Genomic DNA, 21,838 nt, shown 5'->3' with positions numbered 1-21,838 from the left:
AAGCTTTCATACAAGGGATCTCCAGAACCACCATACAAACTAGCTCTTATTTCAAAAGTGGGGGATGGCAAGACACAGCATTTTAGCAGCATGACTCCCATTTTCTACAGTGAGAACTGTGTAGGTCAAATTCCTTCAAGCAGCAGGGGTTACAGTCTTCCTTTGGAAGGACACGAAGGCCCTGAGGTTGTGGTAGAGGTGGGAAATGAAATCTCTCTCACAATAAGGAGTGGGAATCTTGGAGTAATGAGAGGGAGAGAGAGAAAGAGTGAGTCTCCGTAGTCTGAGTCAGGAAAGAGACTGTGCCAAGGAAACAGGATTGATTTCAAATTCTGGCTCCTTTCAGTTCCTATTAACTGTAAATGAAGACCAGCTGGGACCAGCCCTCCTCCCCCAGAGCAAGATTCTCAGAGTGGAAAAGCCCAAGCAGAGCTGGCCAATTCATTGAAAGAGGCAATCAGCCCCTCTCTGCGGCAGAACACTGAGCAGTCTCCCCTTGTGAGCAGCAGCCATGTGTGTCTGATGGAATGCTCCAGGTTTCTGAGGAGGAAAACTCTGTGAATCATCACAGGCCTCTTGCTGCTTGCAGGGCATTAGATTCCACTAGGCAGATTTGATGGGCTGAGTCACACATACCAAAATAGCAAGACAGCCCCTCCACAAAAAAAACCCACCCACACGTTCATTAAAAATGACTGTTTACAGTTCCAGTTCAGAGGTCAAGCTGTTGCTTCAAGATATGCATTGGCTATTACAGCAATACTGAGAGAGGAGCCATTGCAGCAGAGTTTGGAGTTGCATGGGGGTTGCAGCCCTGCTTGCAGAATGGGAGGGAGAGAGATGCCTGTGAGTTGCAACCACACCTAAAGATGCAGCTGCATAGCCCCTGTTCAGCAAACCATCCCTACTGAAAGCAAAGCATTTAAGTGCATATACTTAATTCCCAATGTCTTTGCTGAATTGGGGCAGTATTTGGTGCTTTGCGTCCATCCAGTGATGACACTTACAGGCTTCAAGGCATATCACGTAAGAGGCAGTCTGACCTAATGGATAGAGTACTTGACTGGGACTCAGGAGACCAAGGTCACCGAGCAGACTAGTGGCAGTCACTTCCCCCATCTTTAAGACGGGGATATGATAGTGACCGCCTTTGGAAAGTGGTTTGAAATCTATGGATGAAAAGTGCTAGACATGAGTGAGTTGCTCCGCAGTCTGTCTAAAGGAGGTGGTGGTTTCAGCAGTACTCCTTTACACTATGGTGCTCCCTGTTTTCTATTTTGTGGATCAGTTGGTAATAGAGAGTTCCCTCCCAATGCTTTGATCCCTCACTGTATGGTTCTCAAAATGTTTCCTGCGGTAAGGGCTCCGTGCAGGGCGGGTGCGAGGATGTTTCGTGCCCTAGGAGAAACTTCCACCTTACACCCCTCCCCCCGCGAACCCTGTGGCAGCCACGTGTCTAGTCTGTAAATGTGCTGGAGTGAATCTGTGGCTTAGAAGTGGAAAATCCCTCTCAGCCAGCAAGGTTTATTCCATGGGGTTTTATTCTGGAGGGTGTGAAGTTGATGGATACAAGATACCAAGATGGTTTAACACACCCAGTAAATAAGCAGAAAAATAGCCTCATCTTGGGACAAACCCCCTCAGCATGAGCTCTTGCTGCTCAAAGATCTGTCCCTTTCTGATGATCAAATGGCTATCCTTATAGAGTGAAATTCAGCCTCATGCAGAAGGCTGGGAACAAAACCAATGCACCATTTAAGTCCCACTTAAAGCTACAAAAGAAGACTTAAGCGGGACATAGGTTTTCCATTGTCCCTCTGCAATGGGTTGAGTTTGCTGTATTCCCACCAAGAAACTGATCATACCTTCAGTCCCCAGCCCCGGTTTGTTACTCTGTCCTACACACTTGTGCCAAGTCTAGCCAGGGAGAGGTAGGTGCCCGGTTTCTGGAATGCCTGGATGGCTCTTGGGCCTTGTCATGCTATATAGTAACTAAAAAGAGCTATTTGTCAGTACTTAGAGTGGCTCTGGTCTGCTCAGCTGTGCAGATGCCCTGTGCCATGCTGACAAGCAGCAGCAAAGATGTACAGAGCCAGATTTTCAGCTGGTGTAATGGCGCTATGCTGATTTACACCAGCTGAGGGTCTGGCTCAAGGGCGTTGTGACCCCAGATGTGGGCTGCAAATGACACCGCAGATGTGATTTCAGGTTCAATGTGAAGATATATATAAAGAAGTGAGGATTTAGCTCCCAGTCTTGCCATAAAATGAGGGATTTTCTTGTTTCAGATCATGTTGTATTTCATTACCTATGGGCTCTACAATTACTTTCCTGGAACTGTAAAACCCCTGCTATCAGATATCCAACTTGTACAAAGACCAGCACATTACGAAAACCACAGTGCTCAGCGCTGGAGAGCAGCTGGAAATCCACTACCAGGCTCCTGCCAGTTGGCTTGGCCCTTCCACACAGCCACAAGCTGATTAGCTGTTCTCAGAGGGAAGAGGCTGAAATGCTGGATTCTTCGTAGAATGAAAAGAGAGGAGGTTTAAATAGGAACATATTAGAGGAGATGGGTTGCTCTCAGCTGCTGGCTGCTCATGTCCAACACCTGGCAAGCTGCTGCTGTTCCTGGTTATATAATGGTGACTTCAACCTTTGGTTCAGACCATCCTCAGTTACAAGGAAAAGGACTGAACAAGCCACAGGGATTCTGATGAACTGCACATTACCCTCTGGGCAGTGTCATTCCCTGCTCCAGGAATTGAGATGTACAGATGGCAGGTGAACTTGCCCTAAACACCAGCAAACCACATCCCTCCTCTTGCAGTGACAACCAAAGTGCCTCAACCCAGTGCGATGCCATCCTCCTACCTCTCTGTTAGCTGCCGAGATGCTCTCTCCCTACCTCACTCGCGCATCGAACACAACGACTCTGGACCCTATTCCTGCAGCATCTGCTCTGCTCAGAGAGCCTGATCACTGTACTTGGACCAGTCACCAGGGACCCTCATCTCTAGCCACCCTTTGAACTGCAGAGGTTCAAAGTCTAATGAACTGTGTGAGAACAGAGATACAGTATCAGTTTCTTGCAGCTCAAACAAGCCAGGGATCTCACTAAGCCGAATGATTGATGAGCCATGAGTTAAATCACTGAGTCCAGAAAGGAGTCAGTCTCATTACAGTGAGGTCAGCAAAAACCAGTAGGTCCCCAATAGAGGAAATAAGAAACCAGCCTGGGGCCCCACTATGGAGAAACTGACATGAGCGAGAGAGCAAGGGCAAGGGGAAGTGGGTAAGCCTGCCTGAATTTCTAAATCTAAGTTAAGAGGAGTACATTGGCTGCTGCTTTTGGTTGTGTTTCAATGTGCTAGGGACTAACCGTCTCCAGCTAATATTGCAAAGAAACAAGTGCCCTATCTGCAGGGGGATGCCAGGTGGGATTTCTTGCTGGGTGCAGTAGTACAATCCTTCACAGTCCTGGTGCTACACAAAGCTGCAGAATTGCTGGGGTGGGAGCTGGGGCCTTTGGAAGAGGGAAGCTGGAAGGTTGCTGGGAGGAAGTCTGGAGTTGGGAAGCTGCTGGGGCTGTCAGGGAGGAAAGGATCAGACTTGGAGACTGCCAGAGAAGTGGGGGTGGAGCTGGCTGGCCTAGCCCTATCAATGGGAGGAGTGGAGCAAACTGGCTGACTGTACCAGGGAGGGAGCTGACGGGGATTTTGGTAGCAGCCGAAGTTCATTGGACAAAATGGCCAACTGACAAGTGATGCATGAACATCACCCCTCCAACTGCCTGAAGCCCTTCTACCAGCCACAGTTGTCTGGGGCTCAACACAACGCTTGGCTTGTCTCAGCAGCCAGGATTGTTTGCTGATATCCACTGGTTTGGAGATGTGGACAAACTTCCCCAAGTCACCAGACTGAGACTCCACCCACTCCTTTCACCTGCGATTTCAGCAATGAAAGGCCACTACATGGCCCCAGTTGGGCCGCTTGGAGCCCAGACTGCAGCCATGCAACACAACAGCCGTGGTACTGTTACCTTTATAGTGATGCTGATTGGCCTTCTTTCCCAGCCTGCAGCCTGAGAATTAGTATAAAGGTGTCTACGATGTTACACCAAGGACATGAACACAAGTGCTGACCATCCTTAATTATCCAGACCTCATTTATGTGAAAATCCTCCTCCTCCTACCCAAAACAGACATAATGCAATACAGGCTCAGACAGGCAAACTGCTAAAACAAGCCCCGGACAAATCCAGAAAAAACAAAGCAAGGCAGAGTTAAAGACAGAAAACGGACTCACGTGGAAGGTGGCTGGAGTCCCCAGGGTCATGTTATCACCCAGCTCTGATTTTTTCTTGACTTGTTCATTATTTATACAGTCCCAGGAAAGGCTAAAATTGGGTGGAATGGCTGAAAGGGTAGGTGGTGGCATTACAATAAAGCAGGGTACCTGATAAGTTAGTGCCATGGAAGGTGGAATACATCTCATCTATAATCCCTTTGGCGGGCAGGGAACACAGATAATGTTGAAAAAGTATGAACTGACCAAAAGCTATTAATATCTGGAAGGTGTTACTTGACTTCCCTGAGATGAATTTGGGACATCTCAGTCCAGCTCCCAATGGATAAGTGTCCACCACACAATAACTTTAAATCAAGATTGGATGTCTTTCTATAAAGAGCGACAGAGAGTGCTGTGGCACCTTATAGACTAACAGACGTATTGGAGCATGGAGCATAAGCTTTCGTGGGTGACTACCCACTTCGTCAGATGAAGTGGATAGTCACCCATGAAAGCTCATGCTCCAATACGTCTGTTAGTCTATAAGGTGCCACAGGACACTCTGTCGCTCTTTACAAATCCAGACTAACACGACTACCCCTCTGATACTTTCTAAAAATATACACTACATCAGTGATTCTCAACTGGGGGTCTGTGAGCCATTTTTCAGGGGGTCTGCCAAGCAGAGCCACTAGGAGCCCCGAGCCCGGCAGCTGAAGCTTGGAGTCCCAAGCCCTGGCACTCCTGCAGGGCTGAAGCCCCGAATCCAGAGCCCCCAAGTCCCGACAGACGCCGCCTCATGGGGCAGAAGCCTCAATCCCCCCTCAGTTCCATGGGGCAGAAGTCTTGAGCCCCCAACCCTCAGGGCTCCTAAGCCCCCCCTGCAGCTGAAGCCCAGAGTTCCCGTCCCACCCCCCACTCGGTTGTGGAGTTTTTATAGCATATAGCAGGCTCCGAAAGAAAATGGTTGAGAACCCCTAGATCAATCAGAAGACATGAGCTTGATGCAGGAATTACTGGATGAAAGCCTATGACCTGTGTGATGCAGCAGATCACACTAGGTGCTCTAATGATTCCTTCTGGCCTTAAGATCTATGAACTCACCGTCATGGTTGACCTTCAGGGATCCCCTTTGTTTGCAATCTTAGCTGGGAGGCTGAGGACTGCATGGCCCATAGAGACCAACATCCCTTTTTCAACCCTGTATGTGGTCCCTCCGGGATCAGGATTGAGGCCACGTGCAAAACAGCATGTGTGGGGAGGAAGGCTGAATCCATGCACAAACTTTTTAATATGGGTTAAAAACAAACAAATCAATAACAGATCACTGATAACAGTGAGTAACCTTATTTTCTAAATTTGCTTGAGAATGCTCGTTAAATAGAAATGTTGAGTTCTTTTACAAATCCAGCTAAAAATCAAAATATACGTACTGATCATCTGAAAGAAAGTTATCTGGAAACAGGAGCTACTGATGGGTTTTGTCACTTAGTTATATTAGACATTACAGCTGAACCAACCACCGCTAATATCAGGAAAAGTTTAAAGAGTGCCCAGTCCCAGCTGTGTCTCAAGTTTCTGGCACAGGTAACATGAGTAAGGGTCCGATCCTAATTGTTTCCTGAATCTCTTTTGTTAAGAGAAAGGGGAGTGAAAAACTCCTCATTTGTCTAAATGAAACCCAGGATTGTTGAGAGTTTTTGTAACCGTTGGTGCTGAAGCTACCGTTCTCAATCTGGCCAAATGGGAGACTGTGGATGAAAGGTATGAACTGCAATGGAGCTGAAACATTGTTGGGACAACTGCCTGACAACCCAGTAGAATCCTGCTGAAGATGCAGCAGCTATGGATGAAGATCTGTTTAACATAACAACATACATCTAGAACATTAATTGGGATACCCACTATGCATATACAATACATACCATATATTATATGCACATAAGGGTGTTTGTGCATGTGTGTTATGTATACACACTCTTCATACATGCAACATACCCGCCCCCTGCAATATGTTTATACAATACACCACACATATTATGTATAGATGTGTGTATATTACACACATTGTCTCCCCCCACCTCACCCAGGAAGCTTATTTGATGAATATGGATGAAATGATGCTGCAGATGGGCCAAATCTGGAGGATCTCACTCAATTTTTATCCAGTCCTTGTGCAGGCAAAATTCTCAAGGAATTGTCAGGGACCATTTGCCTGAGCCAGGACTCGGGAGTTGCCCCTATGTTACCTTTTCCTGATGGAATTTTCATTGGTTTTATATAAGAACCTTCAAATGTCCTTTTGATTCCAGTATTTTTTAGCTGGCTGTGGCTGAGGTGGCTTTTGTCACATCTCCCCCCAGTGGAAGGCGATTTGTTTATATTTCCCCCTTTCAAGCAGAGGATTTGAAGTTGGACCACAGTTCTCTCTGGTGACTTACATTTCTGGCTCTGTAAACGGTATTTTGGCAGAGAGCTGAGGAGGCTCTTAATAGTATCTATACATTTTCTGGGTGGGAAGTTAATACAAAAGGCTTGCACATAAAGTTGCAAAAGAAAAACTGCTCTCCTGTCCATCAGAGAACCTCCATTTTTAACCTTACCCCATTGGGTGCAGGAATATCAGCCTATGCAATCAGAAAGGGCTAAGATTCTGGCAAAGAGATTTCATATTTTGGGCTGGTTACAAAGCCATGTGGTTTTAAAAGATAAGGCTATCAGAAATGTGTATTAAATATATTAGAAGGCGATATAATGTTCTTAATAAAAAAATCAAAAGAAAGTGATCCTGAGCAGGCATTTTGGTAGTATCAGACTTAAAACAACAACAACAAAACCCCCAACCAACCAAACCCCTCTCCCCAAACAAACAGAAAAAGGCACCATGTTCCCAGGCACAACTTGGCAAAAAAACAAGCTCTGGAATCTGCTATATTCTATATGTTATACTGCAGAACTTAACACAGCCTGTGTGATTTTTTGTTGGTTCTTAAGCATGCACAATATAAACAAAGTAAACCTGCCAAAAATACAGAGCACAGCAAGCAATAAGCAAAGTTAAACAATAAGCAGTGCCTGCACACAGCTGCAAAGGGTGCTGCAATATTTTTTACCATCCCTTGTCAGGTTGTGTCTTAACTTAGTAGCCAGTGGATTTACAGTACCCTGGCCCTGAGACTACTCAGATGAGTCGGGGTCATAGGATGGAGCCCACAGGACCCACTCCTGCAGTGAGCTCAGTGTGGATGCAGGGATCTGTTGTAGATCAGGGGTTTAGACTGCAAGCTCTTTGGGGCAGGGCTGTGGGCTTATTTTTCTGTAAAGCATCCAGCATATTTATGGTGCTGTATAATAACATGGTATTAAGCCAATATTTCTAGTTTCCAGTCAACACAATGCCCAACCCCCAACCTCAATACAAACTATTAACATAAATCCAGGCTATTCCTGCTTTCCTTCCCCACCCTCCAACCCCGCTGCAACAATCTGCTTCCTGCTGGTCTCTTAGCCCGCCTCAAACATAGAAGGAGAAAGGAGAACACGTTTCAACAGCTGTTAAGACAGCAGCCATCCAAGATCATAGATACCTGACTCCACAGTTTCCTCCTATCCTCTTATGGAGGGATTACAGGAACAGTCTTCAGATACTCAGCCCTCAATTCTTTCCACAGCTAAGAACATGATCACATACCTACAGGAGTCCCAGCTCGGTAGAGAGGCGTGGTGAGTGATGGATCCAACACTATGAAATATACTTTCTGGCTGCATAAAGAGCCAGATTTACATTATGTTTAAGCAAGAGAGACCAACTGGGAACGACAGTATTACTGAGAAGGGCTGGGCTCTCTTTTTAAGGAAAGATAATTCAGAAGTTGCTGCTCCCCAAAAGGACTTTGATCTCTGAAAAGTTCACTCTAACTATGAGTCTGGTTGACAAACCCCCCTTTGCATTTTAAACAAGAGGGTCTGATTTCGGTTGCAAATCAGCTGAGACCAACATGCAGCCTCTGAGCTGTTTAATGCTGGGTTTCTGAAATCTGGCAAGGGAGGCATCTCAGAGCCCAGGCTCGAACCCGAACAGGAATATCAAAGCTACTGCTATTAGCCCCATAGTGCAAGCCCCACAAGCCTGGGTCAGTTGACCCAACTCTGACTCGCTGCTGCAGGATTTTTTTTTTTTTTTTTGGCGTGTAGACATATGCTGATTAACTTGCCCACAGTCAAACAGAAAGTCTATGACAGAGCAGAGAAATGACCCTGGGTTGCAAATCCCAGGCTAGCACCCTAGCCATTGACCTAACTCCTCCCGTGTGCCGGAGTTGCATTATTAACACACTTTAAGAGTTTTGGGTCACCTTATATTTAAGGAAACTTCCTTCCCTAAACAGTGACAATGGGACGTTCCATAGAAAATTCCATTACACTCCATGGCAACTTTCTTCTCAAATGGTGCTTGATCCTTTCTAGGTACTAATTTAGCATATTATGATGAAATTCCAGTCATAGCTCCTTTGCTGTTGATAGACTTTGGTGCAATATGTGTGCTGTGTCCTGTTGCAATTGTACTGCATCTACAGCAATTGACTGTCACCTTCAGGCTATGAAGACAGGACGCTCCTGATAGTTGTCTTTCTAAAAGAAAGCCAGTGGTTATTTCCTGCTGGGCTTAAAAAAGCAGAGGCCTGAAAACACACAATGTGGGTTTTCTCTTGCCCTCTTGATTACGAGCCCCCCCGAAGCCTGTCTTTTCAGATTACCTACAATGCAAGCGCGGTAGCTGATTCTAATAAATCAGCAGTGATCTGCTCCTGGTTATCAGAAGAGAGGATTGTCCCTTAAACGTGTCCATTTGTAACCTACTGCTTAGTGCACACTATACATCTGATCCCACACACAATCTGATCCACAAAGGACATGTTGTCAGATACAGCTGCTTAGCGCCTCATCCAAATCCCATTGAATAGCCTCCCACTGATTTCAGGTCTTTAGCTCAAGTTATAGAGGATCATATTTGTAGTGCTGGCAGGTCCTGGGTTCAGTCCCCACTGATGACCAAGATGGCAATCATTTCATGCGCAAATGTTTAGAGTGATTGCCTGCACAAATGCCTTTCACCACTCAGTTTGGAAAGGGACATTATTGCAGATTCAAAACCCAACACATGAGAAAACATATCACCAGTGTGCAGAAATGACTGCTGGCCTAATACTTATTCCAAGGACAATTCACTACTTGAGATGTACCAATTGACCCAAGCACAATTTGTTGGGGAGGAACATTAATCACCTTGTCAGAAAGAAACACAAGGACAGGCAGGCAGACAAAGACAGCCAAACTGGTTTCTCAAACTCACTCGGACACCTGTGATTCCGGGATATCCAGGAGGCCCTTCTTTTCCCTTCAATCCTTCGGTGCCTTTTTCTCCTCTCTCTCCTTCTGGGCCTTGCTCTCCTTTGTCTCCCTGCAGAAGAGTGGAGTATGTTTGCTTTTCAGTACCAACAAAGCATAGATCATTGTGTATGACTCTTGAAGAAAGAAAAAGAGAGGATCAGAGGCTGAAAGCAAAAAGACAGAAGGAAGCTGAGTCATAAAGTACTTGACATTTAATGCAATAGGTTATTTTAAAAAACTCCCTTAGCCAGAGAGATAGGACCTCAGCCACAAGAGAGGATGGTTTGAACTTTTTGCTTCTCCCACAATGAACTGAGCAGAAATCTCCCACATGGAAACTCCTGGGTCTGGGATAAGGATATGAGGCAGGCAGCTGAGATCTGAAAGAGAGAGTCTTTTGACTCATCTATAAGCCCCAGAAGGGGTATTTTGTCAGAAGAGGCTGTGGGAAGCACCCCAGACCCTGAATTAACACACTGCAGAGCAGCAGCATTGTACCCCCATGAAAGATCAGCAGTTATAGCGCTAGATGCAAAAACTTGCATCAAGTTGCCATTCTCACAATTGGTGCATAGTATTTTATACGCACAATAAAAAGGGCCCAATTCTGCTCTCACAGCAGTTTTACATTCATGTAACCCAACTGACCTTGGTAGAGTTGCTCCTGATTTACACTTGCATTAGTAAAAGCAGAATCATGCCTATTACATTTTGTGGTTAAACAAATATTTGTGCAATGAATAGCAACAGTTCCATTATCCAGAGAAACATTTGGGTTGGGAGGAACTGGAAGTGTTCAAGACCACTTGGAGATGAAGCAGCAAGTGATGGCACGAGAAAATCATATAAGGAAGGACTGTTTGATCTGACATCCAATGATAAACAAAAATAATGAAGCACAGCAAATATTTTAACTAGAATGAAGCAATAAACCGCAAGACTCTGTTGTGGGATTGGCCAGTTTTACTTTCCGTGGCATGAAACTGTTGGCCTGTGCAGACGGACAAGCTACACAAGGATAGAAATCGGGATTGCAATCCAAAGGTAAGGTTGCAGATTTGGAACAGCAAGAGAAACGACACAGTGCAACAATGAATAAGGATTTGGGGGTCCCGCCAGGAAATGAAGGGGCGGGGGGGACTTGTTACTGGACTCGCAAATAGTGATATGGGCTGTGAGGCTGTTGAGGGCTTTGGGACAATTGTAGATCTGCCTGTGGAATTTCAGACTGGTGAAAATCTGTAAGGAAGGAAGAATTGAATCTGTAGAAACTGAAACAAACAAAATAAGTTGTTGACCACCAGTTTTTGAAGAAGAACAGGACCTTCATAGAAATCTGTAAGAAGTTCCTGAGGTTCACCAAGAATGCAGCTAGAGATTTGAAACCCGAAGGATCTCTTGTAAACAAGGCTTTATACAGGTTTGGTCTTGAAAAATCAGTCCTTCTGGCTTGCTGTTTTCATTAGTTAAACTGTACAATTGATTGCTGTGTAACTGAAGAACCAAAAGGGGATGCCAAAAAAGAGAGATAACTTTATGCTATTAGGCTTTTCCTATAGTAGACTTTATCCCAATCATAAGAACATAAGAATGGCCATACTGGGTCAGACCAAAGGTCCATCAAGCCCAGTATCCTGGCCTCTAACAGTGGCCAATGGCAGGTGCTCCAAAGGGAATGAACAGACAGGTTATCATCCCATGCCCTGTCACCCAATCCCAGCTTCTGGCAAACAGAGGCTAGGGATACCATTCCAAGTTTTGCTACTGCAAGTTCAGCTCTACCAATGGTTGCAGTACTTAGAGCCCTAGTTCACGTAAGGCACCTGTGGCAGGTAGTGTTTTAAATGCCACGCCAGGTAGATCTGATAAAATCTGGCCATATAATGGTGCTTAAAATGCTGTTGGCTGCCAGTAGCTCCATTTCTAGAGAGGGGGAAAGAGCTGGAACTAGGGAAGGAGCTTTCATTGTCACTTAGGATTCATAGATGTGGAAGACATATTTTTGGACAGAAGAGAGCACTGGCAGACTGACTGATTATGGGCTTTGCCCCAGCAACAAGAGATGTGAAGAAACCCACTAGCAGAAAAAAGCAAGTGTTGAACCTGTTCCCCATGGAGATGCTATTGTTGAGAGTCAAGGGGACATTGTGTGAACAAGAGGAAGCAAAGAACCTTTCAGGATTGAAAGGAAAAATTATAGAAAAGGAGTCAAGAAGGGAACGATTTGGTGTGAGGCAGATGTGTGGTCAGATACAATGTATAATATAGCAAGAAAGAGTACAGGGAAAAATGTCACCCACACCCACTGTCTAGCTGTAAGTGCTTTGTTCAGGCTGTAGAGACAAATGTTAGCACGGAGGTGTTTAAGATTAAAAGCACTGAACATTGCACAGATCTAACTTACTCTGTGGGGGATTCTCAGGTTCTTGCCTGCAGTTAGGATAAACGTTGTAAATAGTTTTGCAGGGCAGTTCTTTTCATGCGTGTTTGTGAGAGCACCCAGTCCCCAATGGGACCCCAATCCTGTTGTAATAGGAATGTCATGATGCTCCAGGTTAGTACATTTCTGGGGATTGAACCTGGGATCTCTTGAGCTAAGAGCAGAGCAGAGCCTCTACTGCTTAAGCTAAAGGATCAGTAATTCAGCAGACTCATAAACCTCTTTATGTGTCCTAGCCACTGGAAGGGGACAAAGAGCCATTGTATTAGTGTGTACGACACAAATGCTACCATAGTTCAGGAATGGTTAAATGAAAACTATATCAATGGGGAAGAAAAGCTAGAGGCCAGAGAAACACTATGAAGGTCTGATGGTTGATCATAATGGTCCCTTCTGACCTTAAAGTCTATGATTCTATGAAGCATCCACTTGAAAGGGGCAGTGAAGGATGCAGGTTTAAGGATTGCTTACACAAGAGCACGTGGGGATTTAAAGGAGGCAAAGGAGATGCCCTGGAAGACTCCTAAGACTGCTGTGGAGCTATTGGAATCTTTGACCAAACAAGAAGCATAAAAGGTTTTTTCAAGACCCAGTTGACTTCTGGCTCAAGACGGCATCTCTAACGGAATAAATAAAAAATCTCTTTACATTTCTTCCCACCTCAGGTTGGATGGCAAGGGAAGAAGGTGTGGTTTATGTCCCACAGTCTGGATTGCAGGTAAGTCTGTGCAGAAAGGGAGAGGGCGGGATGGAAGGAACTGGTGGGAGCCAGAAATGTTGTGGAGTCTGTTTACCACCCCACATGGGGTGGATGAAAAGAGGCCACAATATAGAAAAGCCTAGTTAGACAGCGGAGCATTATGCTATCATGTAGTTAATGGTTAGTCTCAAGCTTGGCTAAAAGCATCTACAGAGGTGATCCTTACAGCTTCCAGGATAAACAGAGCCTGGAGTGCACATGGCATTGGGAACTAGTTCCCACTACCAGCTGAACAGATACGCAGTCTGGGAGAAAGGCATCTGATTGCGGAGATACAATGACAAGCTCCGAGAGTCCTTGGACCAAGGAGGTTACAGCTCATTGATACAAACCCTAATCTGGAAGTGGGGAATGTCACATGGGGCCACTAAGCAGCAAAATGAACCTGGAAGTTGATACAAAGAGATGAGAGATACTGCCTGGGAACCCCCAGGGTAATGCTGGGATTGTTCCTCCTACTGTAGCCACTGTGTGGGGTAGGGCAGAGGATTGTTGAACATAGGGGACGGGAAAGGAGTCTGGGGTCAGATGACCAGGGTAGCTTGTGTGACAATACTTGCTTCCCTTGCCTGTCTGCAGAGGGGGAAGGAGCATGGTCTGAAAGTGGCTAAATTTGTGAGAAGAAAACCTACCCAACAAAAAACCACACAGAACCTTTACCTTAGCTCCGTCTGGCCCAAATGGGCCGCTGTCCCCTACCAGGCCTGGCTCTCCCTGCAAGAGAGATAGACAAACAGACTTAGGACAGTCTCTTCCCCTTTTCTCATGCTTTTTGCAGCCAACACCCTTCAGAGGAGGAGTGATTTCCCCTTGCAAAATGTGAGCTGAATGTTGAGGGTTTCCAGTGCTGATATTCTTGGTGTAGGGTGGAGATCTATACTGCCACACGTGGGCCAATATGCTTTGTTTATATCACCATCTTTTAGGACTAGGCTATGAAGTTGCCCCATCCTGCTTGGTATCTCAAAATTGATCAAGAGGTACAAGCCCCCACTGGAGTGAGAGAACAGCTCCTTTCTTCATTCTGTTCCAGGCTTTCCTTCAACAGTCCCCAACTCTGACCCATGGGAAATCCTCTCTCCCCTGGGCGGAGCAGGGAATTCAGTCTCTGTGTTCATGCAACCTTGGGCGTCTCCATATTGCTCTAACAACTGACCTCAGTCTGGAGATCAAGGGACAAGAAACACGCTTCTGGTTCAATCTCTGCATTCATCCCAGCTCTGGCTCCCTCCCCACTTACGCATACTGTACCCAGTGTTTTCCTTGTTAACGCTGGCCTTCAGCGAGAGTCCTTTCCTGCCACTTCTAGGTTACACATACCCAAGTCGTGGAGAACTTGTGAACAGAATAGGCTTGTTTTTACACAGCCACTTTCATATTCATACTGAAAGGAACTTTAAAGCACTTTGCAAAGTAGCATGTCCAGTTGTGTCGTCACCCTGTGGGCAAGTGGGGCTCATTGGTAGCTCACATGCAGCTATCTGGTTTTATTGTGAGACTAAATGGCCAGGATATTGGGCTAATCCTCTACCTAATCAAAAAAAAAGTCCTTTGTGATCTTTCAGTTTCATCTGGACATCTCTCAAACAGGCAACTGATCTCAGTCCTTATCCAGCCCCTGTCACTGTGGTATCAGAGTAACTCATGCACACTGATGAACTTATGCTCATAACACCCCTGGAAGGGAGGTTAGTATTTCCCCCATTTTGCAGACCAGGATCTGAGACACAGAAGGATTAAATACCCAACTAAGTCCATAGCCAAGCTGGGAATTGAACCCAGAGCTCCTGAGTCCCAGGACAGTGCCTTAACCCCAGTGCTATCCTTCCTTTTACAGTACCACATTCACCCTCCTGCCATGCCACGCCCACACGCTCACAAGTCCCAGAGTAAGACCCGAATCCATGATCGGCTGCCCCAGGCTGCTATCCGCTCAGTCACTGCAGATACACAATGGCCCTTCCAAAGGCTGGAAGTTTACCCTCTCCATGCTGAGGGAGCAGTGCATTGTCCATTTATACACCCAGTTAGGTCGAGAAGCCACAATTTATCTGCTTAGCCATCCACATACATGTAACGAAGAGGACTCCAATATGAAATTAACTCTACTTACTCTTTGACCAATGAGGCCTTGTTCTCCTGGGACGCCCAGCTGTCCAAGATCACCCTAAAACACAGAGGCACAGACTCAAGCTGGTGACAGTGTTCAATGCATAGGATGAAGATGATTTCTCCCCTCCCTCTCCCCCTCATTTCTTCCTGCATTTTGATTCTTCCTTTATCTGGCCCTGTTCAAACATGGATGTCTGTCTCAGAACCATCCTCGCACCCAGAGATTAATCAGGTACCCAGCATCACCCCAACAGCAAGCTCTAAGAGGGCATGCACCTTATGGGGCGAATCTGACTGATATACAATAGGCCAAAGAATCAGCAGTGACTTGCAGGTTTCAAAAATCAGTGGTGGATGCTTGCAAAGACTGAACCAAAGGGAATTAGCCGTGAACCTTACAGCAGGAAATGATTTCATGCTATCTTATCGGGAAAGCAACACCACCAGGACCCAAGGCATAATAGTGCTCATAACAAATGTGTAGCTGGAGTGATGAGGAGGAGAGCGGACACGTCCCAGCAAACAGCAGTATGATCTTTGGCATGACTGAGGGGTGCTGAGCAGTATCTAGATTATGGACAGCATAGAAAGGAGCGAACTGGACATAGTATTGGAGCTGGCAGTTATGTTGATATATGTTGGTGAAGTGCTAAGTATAAGGAGGATGCAGTTAGCAGCTGTGGGACATTAGTTCCATATCAATTTGTCTGTTTTGCAATGAGCAATGTGCAGGAAATGTTCATTTCCTTCCCCAGCCCATTCACCTCACTCAAACTCCAAGCATTGTTCTAAAAGTTAAAAATCGATATTGCTGCCAGTGACATAGTATTATGTTTACAGAATGCCTTTCACTACAGAGTCATTTTTGAGCTATAAAAGCACATGACCCCACTGAGATACAGCTGCTTCTGGAGAGGCCAGCATTCAACCACAACAGTAAGGGATGTGGAAGGTGTAAGAAATTTTGGCCAAGGATGCAACTGTATCCTAGTGGTGTGCTCCTCCTTCGCCACCCTACAGCTTTAGATTATACAACTGTATGCAACGACTGCTCAGAGAGTCCTTGAATGTTTACCAAGGGAGCAACTACTGCTTGGAGATTCCTAGAACAGCTAAATACCTCCAAGGTTGGAGAGGGAGCAACCAGAATCTCTCATGCTCTGAACCAATGCAAGGACTCATTGCACTGAAAGTGGCTAAGTGGGAGCTGTCAGCATCTCTGCATTATCAGCATGCTACTCTCCTTCCTTCCCATCTCTCAATCTGGGTCAGGTACTAGGATATTATCCAGGCATTCAAAAACCTGCTCTCAGGAACCACCATTTCAGACAATACATTCAAGCTCAGCCAATGCTCCTCATCAGCCTGACTCAGCTGAGGCAGCCTGTCCAGAGAATACATGCATCGCCCGCCTTCCTGCTTGCGATGGGAGCCAGAGAAGAGCTGCTCCTGTAAATCCTGCAGTGGGGGGTGCCGGTAACCTGAGCGGATCAATGGTATTCTGTTCCTGGGCAAGGTAATTAGGGAGCTGAGTGGCAGGCAGAGGCGGCATAGCTGAAATGTTAGAGGAGTACCAGGACTCCAAAGACACAGTTGCTCGAGTGATTTGTCAGAAGATTTGCCAAAGAAAACCTGGCAAGGAATAGGGGTGGGGGAAGACTGGCAAAGAGGAAATAGCATTTAATCCCAAAATGCAGGCTGTTCAAAGCTCCCTGGCACAGTGGCAATCCTTCGAAACTGAAATGGAGAATGGAAAACTTGTAGAGAGATCTTATTCAAATAAAGAGAGAAAAATTACACTCCTCCTCATCCAGGAGAGAAGGTGCATTCACAGCTCTGTGACACTGCACCTGGCACTGTGCCTTGTGCTGTATTGATTAAAAATGACAGCTAGTTAATTGATGTGTGGGCATGGAGAGGCTATATTTAAATTCTTGCAGAGCAGTAATTTTTTTTTTTAAAGAGAGAGAACTCCATATCAGCATTAGCAGAATCCAGCCCGCATTTCAGACACTCATCATCTTAAGCCCAGCATTGGGTACCCCATGGGGGGAGGGCTTGTTTTAAGGCATTTATATTCCTGGGCTCTCCCATACAGAGACAGTTCTTGTTTCCAGACTAGGTTACATCCCGACTCTGGGTCACCTGGGGATCCTTTTGCAGGTTTTGTATCAATGCCTCAGCCCAGCTCCTGCCTGTGAATCGGCGACTGGATTATGTAGATCTAGCTGGGTTTTTACAGAGACCCTTTCTTGGGCTCTCACGTCTGGTTTCCCTTCCTTTGTTTCCCTGCATGCCCAAAACAGAGGCTGAAGCTTCCTGCATTTGAGCCTCTTTACCTGAGATCTCTAGCGGCCCACACAGGGGACTTGAGGCACTGGAATTGTATAACCAAAGGGCTAAAGTGTTCTCCTCCCCTGAACTGTGTCACTAGAGAGCTCTGTGGCTGAGAAACATGTAAAGAGCAGCTGATGTGGGGTTACCCAGCTGCTCCCCTCCCTGAATACACCTATCTATAGTATCTATCTTTAGCCGTCTGACCTTCCCATTGTAACTAGGCCTCGTCACAGGATACCTTGTTCAGGAGCACTGCCAGGGTCCTCTGGGGCTCTGCTGTAACAGCAGACTCTTGATAGGAACAAAAGTTTCTGTTATCTCTCCGCTCTGACAAAGAACTTGCATTAAGTGTTTTTCTTACCTTCATGCCAGGTTCACCTGGAAGGCCAGGTTGTCCCATTGAGCCAGGAGGTCCCTGGGGGGAAAAAAGGCCATTGTTACGCCATACAGAGCAAGATCAAAGACGAAATTCCTTTACCAGAGCACTTTGGGGACAGAGGAGCCCTGGTTGCAGCGTAATTACCTCCCTGGAGCTGGCTCAGGGTACACAGAGCCAAAGAAAAGGTCAAGAACCTCTCTGTGTCCCGCTCCCACAAGGGCCTTTTGTTTTCTCTCACACCTTTCTTTCCCTTCCCCAAGCCTGCACCGAACTCTCTGTCCCTGTTTGCCAGGCAGCCTCACTCTAACTCCCTCACTCGAACTCTTCCAGGCTTTGGGTTCCCAGTGCGGATCTCTACCCCACGCCAGTTAAAAGAAAAAAAGGAAGGAAAAAGAGCACAAAATACTTAAAATCAGCATAAAAGGGTTAAATAAAGACATTAACACAATGAGTCCCAAATAACTTCAACCACTTAATACTTTCCCTTCTCTGACCCCTTATCTATCACTTGGTTCTGCCTCTAATTCAGATTCCAAGGCCTGGTATATGCCCAGGTTTTGTACTGGTGTAACTATTTCAGTTATGGTCAACTCCCAATGTGGATGCAATTCTATCAGTATTAAGGAACCTTATACAGGTGGAGCTTATCCCCCTACAGGAATAGCTATTCCAGTATAAGCACATTTATACTGGGACAACTGCATCCACACTGGTGAGGGGAGGTGTTGTGCCACTTTAACTATACAAGTCTGTGGGGCAGGGATCGGGTCTCCTATTTGTCCATAAAGTGCCATTCCCATCTGTATCATGAGGACACCCATGGGCAGCTAGCTCGCAGAGGAAAGGGAATTAAAAACAGCAGCTGTGTACTACAGGTGGGCTGAGCTGGAATCCTAGGTCCAAACTCCCTTGAATAATTTTGCATAAATTCAGATCTGACCTTTGCATCCACCCCTTTTTCTCTGGCTCTGTGATCATTAAATGATCATGATTATTAAACTGTACATTTTAAAAATTGTATTAGATGAAACAAAGGAGCTGGGGGACAGGATAATAGGCCCCTTATTGGCGCGTGAGGGTACAATTGAACCAGCTTCTCCCAGTGAGCCTTGAAAGATTAAACTGTCACTGGAAAGCGATGAAGAGTAGGGATGGAGTGGGGTATGTGAGAGACCACTTGTCCTTGTGCTCTCTCCCCATGACCCTTTCAGGATGGGTCTAGCCCCTTACTCTAGGTATTAGGCTGGTCAATTGCACGAAGCACCCACTGGTACCTGAGATTGGGGGAAAGGGTAACTTTAAGCACTGTATTTTTTGCATTGATTTCCTGCCAGCGCAGGCAGTGGGACTCCGTTAAATAAGACCAAAGGTGACACAGCAAAGCTGATCTTGCTGGGTTTGAAGGGGTTTTTATTTATTTATTGTATTAGCTTTCCAGACCACATACCACAATCTCCCTCTTCTCTGCAGCTAGGAATAAAGGAAACAAGAGCCCGTAATTGCAGGAGCTCTCGGAGGTTTCCAGCTTTCCGAACTGGAGGGAGCGGTGAGTGGGTGCCTGTTAGGTTTTGGAACAACTGGGCAAGTCATGCATGAGAAAAAGCAAGTTCCAGTGAAAGCAGAAATACTGCCTGGGTTTTTCCAATGGTTCCAGTGCAAGAGAAAGGCTGTATCTCCTCCACGAGCCCAACATATGGAGCTCTGTGCTTTCAGAACAAGCAAGGCCCAGGGCAGCTCAGTAGCAGCCTACCAACTTTCCAGATCCCTAGTGTGGTTTACCACCAAGCGCTCACTCCATCCAGTCTAGCAGGCAGGAGACTGGAAAATCTCATGACTCATAAATTTTGCAGTGGGTTGTATTAAAAGGTACCTTAGCTGCTACTTTTGAGACCAAGTGAACATCTTGACTATATTACCATCTCAGACACACTGAAAGGAGCTAAAAGTGGGTGACCTAGTCTGTGGTGATCGGCTGTGATGGTAAGAATTGAAGGAGAGTCTCCAGGTGCTTGAAGGGTTAGAGGAAACTCTATTGAGTAAGCTTCTGCCCTCCTGTGCTCCTAAACCTGGGCACAGAAAATCAGTAACTATTCCTTTCATTTTGTTGCAAAGCGTCACTTTTGCCTAATAGTAACAATGATGCAAAAAGCATGGGGTACTAAAGCAAAGGCATTTCTTCCACCCACTCACCTGGACAGTGGCGAGACTGGGTTTGACAATCAGAATATATCAATACAGGGCTGAATAATATGATTGCCAGCCAGAGACAGTAGCAACTGAGGGTAGGAGGGAAAGAGACTTGGGGCCTTCTTCACGATAGATTTTTACTGAGTTTGTAACATAGATTATTCTAAACACAACAGAGTTAAAATATGGGCCCAGATACTCAAAGGGAGTTAGGTGCCCGACTTCCACTTATTTCAATGGGAGTTAGATGCATAAATGCCTTTGAGGCTATGGACCGTGGTTCCTAACGCGTGGGTGGGTACCATGTTTGACCCTGCTTGTGAATGGGGTTGTGACAATTCTCAGAGTCCAGCCAGCTTTAAAATGCTCCTTCTGCTGTGTAGGTGAGACTGCCCATCTGTGTAACAGGGTTAGCCAACCTCCTGCCTCCCAGGTCTCTGGGCGGGAGGCCAGGCCAAAACGCATTGCATCCTGGGGAAAAATGCCTAACTATTGGTGCCAAGGTGAGGCTCTGTGGGTTAGCTGCCTAGATTTTCTCAGAATGCTCTAGGATCTGTAGGGTGGAAGATATGGGCAGGTTGACAAACCCTGATGCAGGGATAAATGGTGGTGTGTGGATGTGTTGAACTGCATCATCTGTAACCAGGTCAGAGCCTGGTTCAGCCCAATATGGTTCTGTCTGGACTGTAGATGGAGTCTATATTTGTAACTTTTCTCTTGCACTCTTAATGCTGACATTAAAACTTGTAAGACACAGAAACCTCCATTGCCCTTTTCCCTCAAGAGTTTCTGAAGACAGACCAAGCCAGACTGCCCCTCGCTCAGCTGTGCAGGTCTAGGTGAGTGAGGGGGGGAATAGGGCAGAAGAGGGGTGTACTGTAGAGACGAAAGCAAAGATCATACTCTACCTTATGTCCCATTTCTCCTAAAGGTCCAGCTGGCCCCTGTGGTCCCTGAGGTCCCTGCAAGACAGACACACGGGGCTCTTTCGTGCAACATTGTCAATTCTGAAGAACAATCCACTCCCTAGTGCCCTCCCACATCACATGGGAGAGGAGGTCAAAAGACTAGAAATGGGCAGCTCACAGTGCTTGAACAGCAGCAAGCAAAGGGTCAGAAACCTCCCTGTGGCTGGGTGGCTAGGGGGAGGGTGGGGGTGCTGCTGTGTTGAAGCTGAACTGAAATTAGTTGGCAACCTTAGCGTGTCTGAATAATTCCCTTCTCTAGTCCGCCTTGACACAGCCCGAGCCCACCCCCACTCCTACACTCTCAGAGCCTGCAGCATGTCCCCCTCCTTCAGTCACCACAGTCTAACCCTCGTCAGTCACAGCCCCCTTCTATTCTATCTGTCTGACCTGACCCTACTTCAACCCCTCCATCCTAGATGGAGTCAGAACTGGAATCTGTTCCTGCCATTTTCTCATGGTTCCCAATCGACTCCCTCCACCCCTGCCAGTAACATAACACGATCCAGTCCATCCTCCCAGTCTGGGATCATCCTCTAACAGGGTCAGGAGTGTCTAACCGTGGCCTTCCTGAGCAGCCTAACATGGAACCTCCTTCAGTCTTAAGACAGTTAGCTCCTCCACCCTCCTTGCAAGCATCTGGCCTAATTACTATCATCATTACAGTAGCATCTACCGCCTCCAAGGTCAGGGCCCTATTGTGCTACGTGCTAGACCTAGACATTCTGGCCCTGAAGAGCATACAGTCTAAATAGCCTAGACAGAGAAAGGGTGGCAAAAAGGAAGTATTACCATCACGGGTAACACAGGTTGGGAACTGAGGTGCTGCCCAGGTTCACCCAGGGAGTCTGTGATGGAGTGAAGAATTGAATGCAGGTCTCCTGAGTCCCAGTGCAATGCCTTGACCAGAAAAACCATCTTTCCTTTCCAGTGCTTCTTCCAAACCTCCATTCTGACCTTTCTTCCACCTTCCCTGC

The 21,838-nt window shown here is 46.4% G+C and overlaps 1 protein-coding gene across 27 annotated transcripts in view; it reads right to left on the bottom strand.

The window, feature by feature from the left end:
* LOC120386909 (collagen alpha-1(XXVII) chain B-like) overlaps positions 1-21,838 on the bottom strand; it is a 278,660-nt gene that overhangs the window by 39,662 nt on the left and 217,160 nt on the right. For all 27 annotated transcript variants that reach the window (XM_039506933.1, XM_039506934.1, XM_039506924.1 and 24 more), the window contains 5 exons: positions 20,805-20,858; positions 17,692-17,745; positions 14,995-15,048; positions 13,542-13,595; positions 9,644-9,751 (listed from right to left, as the gene is read on the bottom strand). In XM_039506933.1, the coding sequence (XP_039362867.1) occupies positions 9,644-9,751; positions 13,542-13,595; positions 14,995-15,048; positions 17,692-17,745; positions 20,805-20,858 (324 nt within the window). The remainder of the gene's footprint in view (positions 1-9,643; positions 9,752-13,541; positions 13,596-14,994; positions 15,049-17,691; positions 17,746-20,804; positions 20,859-21,838) is intronic.

Source organism: Mauremys reevesii, linkage group 19 (assembly GCF_016161935.1).
Source record: "Mauremys reevesii isolate NIE-2019 linkage group 19, ASM1616193v1, whole genome shotgun sequence".
NCBI lineage: Eukaryota > Metazoa > Chordata > Testudines > Geoemydidae > Mauremys > Mauremys reevesii.
The sequence above is the reverse complement of the archived record's forward strand: the minus strand, read 5'-3'. Positions and strand labels throughout refer to the sequence as shown.